This window comes from Penaeus japonicus, unplaced genomic scaffold (assembly GCF_977035675.1).
Source record: "Penaeus japonicus unplaced genomic scaffold, GWHDUDI00000001_assembly GWHDUDI00000008, whole genome shotgun sequence".
NCBI classification, from domain to species: Eukaryota; Metazoa; Arthropoda; class Malacostraca; order Decapoda; family Penaeidae; genus Penaeus; species Penaeus japonicus.
This window is the reverse complement of record NW_028234410.1, coordinates 22,427,855-22,435,122: the sequence shown is the minus strand read 5'-3', so window position 1 is coordinate 22,435,122 and position 7,268 is coordinate 22,427,855. Positions and strand designations below refer to the sequence as shown.

The 7,268-nt window shown below is 33.5% G+C and overlaps 1 protein-coding gene across 3 annotated transcripts in view; it reads left to right on the top strand.

The window, feature by feature from the left end:
* Positions 1 to 4,294, top strand: part of Pdzd8 (PDZ domain containing 8) — a 39,256-nt gene extending 34,962 nt beyond the window's left edge. For all 3 annotated transcript variants that reach the window (XM_086539258.1, XM_086539257.1, XM_086539259.1), the window contains one exon: positions 3,922 to 4,294. In XM_086539258.1, coding sequence (XP_086395384.1) covers positions 3,922 to 4,005 — 84 coding nt within the window. In that variant the 3' untranslated portion in view covers positions 4,006 to 4,294. The remainder of the gene's footprint in view (positions 1 to 3,921) is intronic.
* The last annotated feature ends 2,974 nt before the right edge of the window (positions 4,295 to 7,268 follow it).

The following is a 7,268-nucleotide window of genomic DNA, read 5'->3' as shown; positions in this document are numbered from 1 at the left end:
CGTGTCATTAACACATCGATGCCCATCTTTTAGGCCTAATTGGAGCCTTCGCATATATCATAACACCCATCCGTGATGAGTTAATCATCACTACTCATGATTTTATTTTTGAAACATAATAATACTACATTAGGGAGGACTATATAAACAAATACAAAAATATACCTATCAAGTATTCTAATCATACCACATGCAGACATTTATGACAGCAGATTTAAAGTAATCATACCCCATTATGCTTAGAAATTGAAAATATGCCTCTGGCAATATGTCTCCCTACAATGTCATACAATAATGCTTTTGCAAGTTTACTTGTAGACAAGGAAGAGTAGAGTAATTTGTAATTTAGACATCACCTCATTTGTTAATTGCTTTTACCAGGCTCTGCCTGAGTGAAAGAAGTGTATATTCACATACACACACCCATAAACACATAAATGTACATATGCACATACAATCAAATATACCCCACACACAAACAAACATACCACACACACAAACATACCCACACACAAACATACATACACACATACAAACATTCATATCCACACACAAACATTCATACCCACACACAAACAAACATACCCACACACAAACAAACATACTCTTGCACAAACAAACATACCCATGCACAAGCAAATATACGCACATGCACACACACACACACACACACACACACACACACACACACACACACACACACACACACACACACACACACACACACACACACACACACACACACACACACACACACACCACACACACACACACCACACACACAACACACACACACACACACAAACACACACACAAACACACACACACACACACACACACACACACACACACACACACACACACACACACAACACACACACACACACACACACACACACACACACACACACACACACACACACACACACACACACACACACACACACACACACACACACACACACACATACACACACACACGAGAGGAAGGAAGAAAAGAAGGAAAGGAGAAGAGAAAAGAGAGAGAGAAAGAGTATGTGTCTCTGCATGCATTGAGCTGACACTGAACTGGCTCAGCAGTAGCTACCAGGTAATTGATAGTATATTTATAATGCTTCAAGTTAAACAAAGGATCCCAGCTGTGAAACCCCCACCTTTCAACAGCTCCCAACTTTCTCTCTCACCCACATCATTTCTTCTGATCCCCCTATCTTCCTACTCGCTTTGATCTGTTGTACAGAAATGGCCACCTGGGATATACATAGCAGGAAATGTGGAACAGGGTTTCTGTCTGGGACTATATATGATATATTAACACATTAACCCATTCACAACGGGACATTTTCGCCTACTCTTGTGTCTGCCAGGAAGATAACATGTTCGCAACGCTTCGTTTTGGGGTGTTTCTTTGCTGCGCGGGGCTGCGCTGAACCATTCAGAGCATGACATGACATGATATTAGGGTTAATCGACAAATTAGAAATAGTATTACATTAGTAATTTTCTATTTTATTATATTTCTTGGCCAATCACATTTGATTTTACAAAAGTTTTTTTATTCAGATTTTTTTATTCAACTGATCAGTAAAAATTACTATATCATAAATATCACGTAGTTTTCTGTGACGTCCTTTTTTTAAACGTTATGTCACATTTTATGGAATTCAAACACCTAAACTAAAGTAACAGAGTCTAAAAAAAAAATTAAATTCCGACCTTGTGAATAGGACCTCAACCGGCACAAATGGGTTAATGTGGAAAACAATGTTGGAGCATTAACCCATTCACGCCAGCTGACGTACTATCACGTTTTGTGTTTTTTGGGTCAGACACCGGTTACGAGATATTTAGTCAAGGCCGGCGCATCGGATGAGCGAGCGGACAGCCTAGGCTCACAGCTAGTATGCCCAAGAATCCAGAGGTGTTAGGCTTATGCGTTCTAATGTTCCGGCATCTCGACCATTTAAAGCCGGAATGGTCCCGTTGTGAATGGGTTAAATATATGGACATGGTCTTATTTTTACTTAATTGTGTTGTTTGCTGATACTATTGCTTGATTGGAAAGGGAGGTGCAGAGTGTGTTGTGTAGGCAAAATCAAAAAGATTTGCAAAGACTTGCTTCTTTGAATACTTTTTGCAAGTACATATCGGTCCTTAGACAAATGAAGGAATAAGATCTAAAACTTTTTAAAATCAACAAGATCAGAAGGAACAAACTTCCTGGGCATTGATTGTTCAAATAGTACAGGAAGGCAAAAATTTATTCAGCTTTGCTCTGAACATGTAGAGCATATCAAATTTGATGGCAAAACAAGTAATATTGAATGTGTTACATGTAAAAAAGTGAAACTTTTCCTGAATTGAAGTTACATGGTGATGTACTAAATACCTTCAGTGAAGATAAATGTCTTGGTCATCTTTTCACTGACAATCTTATAGATAATACAGACATGCCAATGTTCTTAACTACATGCTGAGAGTAATATATTATTTTGTAAATTTCATATGAATACTAGATGTGAATGTATCCATTATTCAAGGCCTACTATACACCCCTTTTACTGCTCACCCATGCTTCAGAGTACAATATGCAGTGGATTACAGTGGCATATGATGTTGCTATTAGAAGCTGTTTAGGGTTTCTTGATATTTCAGTGCTAGCCAAATGTTTGCAGAACTGTATGTACTTACATGTCAGGGTGTAATAAGAAATATAATATTTGTGGAAATATTGATACCACAGAGTGTATGTTAACTTTGATAAAGGTTAGATGCCCAACAGTGCAGCTTGCTATGCAGATATACTTTACATTTGTTGTAAAATCATTATATGTGATACTGATATAGCCCTATGAGTGTGAAATAAGGTTGAACTATTCAGTTGCTCACCCAGACAAGAATGGAGAAAGAAAGATTATATATAACCATAGCTGACTCTTAATAGCTATGATGATAACTACCATTTAATCAGTTGGATATAGGTGATATGAACGTGCACAGTGTGAATAATTATACAGAGGTCTTGGTGGCATAAGTGTGCTGATGCAGGTAAATCTTTTACCTATCAGAGTGATTTCTATTATTGTTTTTTTCTTCAGTGGCAGATAATGGAAATTATCATTATTATTAGTATGATTACTGTAATATAGGTTTAGCTTAAAATATAGATGGCACTCAAAGGAAAAAATCCTTGAATAGTGCCCATCCACAGTTTCTACCAAGCACCAACTTCAGAAAGCAATGACACACAGCAAGATGCTGACCTCTGGCTTTAAAATACTGGAAGTGCTTGATATATATAGACAGAATGAGAGGAGGAAGGTGAACCAGACCATGTTCATGTTCTGTAACATTCCCCAGTGCCAGTATGGATGGTTTATATTGTGGCACTTGGAGATCTAAACACAGTTTGCCCTCCTCTTCTCTATTTCTTAATGTTTTTTGTAGGGAATGATTATTTCTTTCATATTTGTTTATGAAAGTAAAAAGATATGAAAAAAAAGATAGAGGGAGCTGATATGGACTCTATACTAAAATTTTAGTCAATTACAACATTGAAAAAGCCTGTCAGATAACATATATAAGCCTCATAATATAGTAAAGCACAAAAATGGACAAACACAAAAAAGACTAGTATCACAACGAGTGAATGAAAATGAGCGAGAAAGCCCTTGATATGTCAGGATGCTCCCTCCCTATGAAATCAGTCATGTCTAGCGTGCCGAGCATGTTGCAGTGGTGCCTGCTTTGTGGTCAAAACATGAAAATGGATACCCCATATCCAGTGGGTTGATACCTACTAGTTTTCATGGGAATGAACAACTGTTTATTTATTTTTCTTATTTTCATTTTTGCATAAGCTTTATATTTAATTTTCCTGAAATGAAATTCTAAAGCTAATCAACATTCTCTTTTCGGCAGGATGGTGAAAAGGAAGAACAAAATCAAGATGTGAATGAGGATGAAAAGAAAACAAAGGGGAAGGAGAAACAGGCTGAAGGGTGACACAATAAATACTGCAGACCAATTTATCTAATTAAGAAGAAATTATCTCCATAGATGTAAGCTCATTGGTAATAGTAATGGAAAGAAATGTGTGTTAGTTCATTTTCTTATAAGAAATCCATCTCCATCATGATAAATATAAAGGATTAATATTATTACAGTACTTAATCAGAGCAAGTGCATCTTATTCTCATCCATAAATATTTGGCATGGAGTATTAGGATTATGACTTTTATAGGAAATGAACTGTACTGTGATAATTTTTTTATGCACTACTAAGAGAAAAAAAGGAAAACCAGTTCTTATCATTACTCTGCTTTTTTATCTTAATATGATGGTAATTATTTCAGTTTTCAGAGTATATATAGATTATTGAGTGGTTAAGGTATGTAAACAATCTCATGTTGACTTGGGTAAGATAACAATCATGTGTCACTTGCAATGCATAATTTATGGAGGAACTTCCATAGTATTTATACTTGATGCTAATTCAATATTGTAGTTCAATTTATTTCAAAGAAGAATTTACCTTCATGAACTGTCATGGAGGTTTAAATTCATTAAAACCAAGAAGAGGGTAAATAATCTCATTAGGAATTAAGTTCATGTTGCAACAATAAGCAACATGTAAGTTAAACTTCCAGTAAAAGCATTAGACTTGTTAATAGTGTCTGTAAAACAAGATGATAGTGTTACTAGTGCAAATGTAGTGTTTTTTCATCACATCATCTAGAGATATACATTTCAGAATATCCATCAGTAGAAAATAAGCTTTACCTTCTACTTTTGGTGTTTACCTTGGACTGTGAAAGAATGTCATTCAACTGTTATTTTGTGTTTTGAAGAATTATTAACTGTTGTAGAAGAGGTCATTGTAGTAGATACTGTATAGATACCAAAATAAGAATATATGGAAGATCTAACTGTCCAAGTTATTGTGATGATCATATGAATTATGATAGTATTTACTTCTTTCTATGAAAAAGACAAATCTTGGAGAAATTGAGAATTATGTCCAAGTATGTAATTACCAATAATATACTTTATATACAGTACATACTAACATATCTGCTGTAGCAGAAGCCTTTATCATGCTTTTATTGTGTAATTCTTGTGTCTCAAGTGAAGGGCTAATGTGTCATTTTGCAAAACATTGTTTGGTCCAAGGGATCAAAAATACTGAAGAGGTCATTCACCTCCACCAGGTAACAACTGATAATCTCTCAGGTTTTGTTATGGTTGTTCACATTTGATATTCCTAAATACCATCATTCCGAATCAGTTCGTAGAAATGTAACAATTACCAGGTTTTACAGGAAGCTGAAGTAATATGTGTGTATATATATATATATATATATATATATATATATATATATATATATATATATATATATATATATATATATATATATATATATATATATATATTGTGTGTTATATATATATATATATAATATATATATATTATATATATATATATATAATATATATATATATATATATATATATATATATATATATATATATATATATATATATATAATATATATATATATATATATATATATATATATATATATATATATATATATATATATATATATATATATATATATATATTATATATATATATATATATATATATATATATATATATATATATATATAATATATATATATATATATATATATATATATATATATATATATATATATATATATACAAATGTATGGATTCATTTATTTCCATTTATTCCATGTAGTTAAATGTTTTTTGCATATATACATACACAGTAAAATATGATCTGATAAGCCACCTGCTGGATCATGAGCATGGATTGACAATGCCAAAATGTTATTGCCAAAACACTTTCCTGAAGATCATTTGTATTTGTTAAGAAAGCTATCAGGAATATATGTACTACCATGTGTACCATGTGCCCAGGAGTGGGTATATTAAGTCCACCTTCCCAATTTATGCTCACTCTATATAATTGGTTTTAAAATCAGACAGTTAAGAAACAAAGAGTGTAGTTCCTGCAACATCCTCAGTCTTTGGGATGCCAGGCATTGTTTCATTTGTGGAGGGAATCCCCAGAGGATATTCCAGCTTAATCTTGCTCATAGTCACTGCCATGTCTTCTCTGGTGATTCCTTGTGTTAAAACCACTAATCAAGGAACAGAAATAGATTGGGGCATACAGGAGGTTTAGGAAGCAAATTATTAATTTTGGGAGAATATAAAGTGAGGATAACAGTTATTTAGGCGTTTTTACATGACTCAATTAAGATGTGAGTTTTCTGGGCATAAATTTACAAGAGACATCTACAATTAGATGGTTCTCTTACACATAATACTATCTTCTTGTATATTGTTTTGATGGGAAGAAGCGAGGTTTTAGAATGCAGTAAGGTTTGCTGTATTCCTTGCAAGAAAGGCACTCTTTACATAAACATGCTGTAATATGTTTTCAAAATAATTTCTTGAATATCATCATATCATTCATGCAATGTTGAAAACCCAGGATAAAATACTATAATATTTCCATACCTTTTATAAGTATTACACCAGCATTCATACCGAAAGAGTGGGATTATTAATTATTGATTCCTGTCAAACTCTCAACAGTGTAAAATTAGCACTTCATATGAAGTGGCTAAAGTAAAGTAATATTTCATATGAGACTTCATAGCACCACAAACTGATATTTTCTTGTTCCAGTAATTCTGATACCACAGGTCAGAGTTAACAGTTATTTTATTACATTTTTAGAAATCATTTACTAGTCAAAGTGTTTTTAGAGCATGAGCACAATATTTCCTTTCATTTGTATGTTGTGCTGCATTTTTATTGCAACTAGCTTTATTTTTCCAGATGCTGAAACAATGACTGAAATAAGAAATCTTTCTATAACTAGAGCTTATTTTTAGGCTATCTTTTATATTTTGTTGAAGTTTTACTGAATAACCCATTCACAACAGGGCTTATAGTTGCGTAATACCGCTCCCACCAGTTAGATAACAAGCGCTTAGTAACTAAGCATGATAATTGGATAATTGGGGTGATAATTGGAGGTTTTTGTATTTGTTTACATTATTTTCACAAGTGAATAAAAAGTGTCTACACACCCGGGGAGAGTAAAATATTACGCTGACACGATAACATGTCATCCGGCGCGAATGGGTTAACCCGGTGCAGACATGGCTGTTTTGGCTCCAAATGGTCTAAACACCAAGGTATTACAAATGCTGAAGCCTAATGC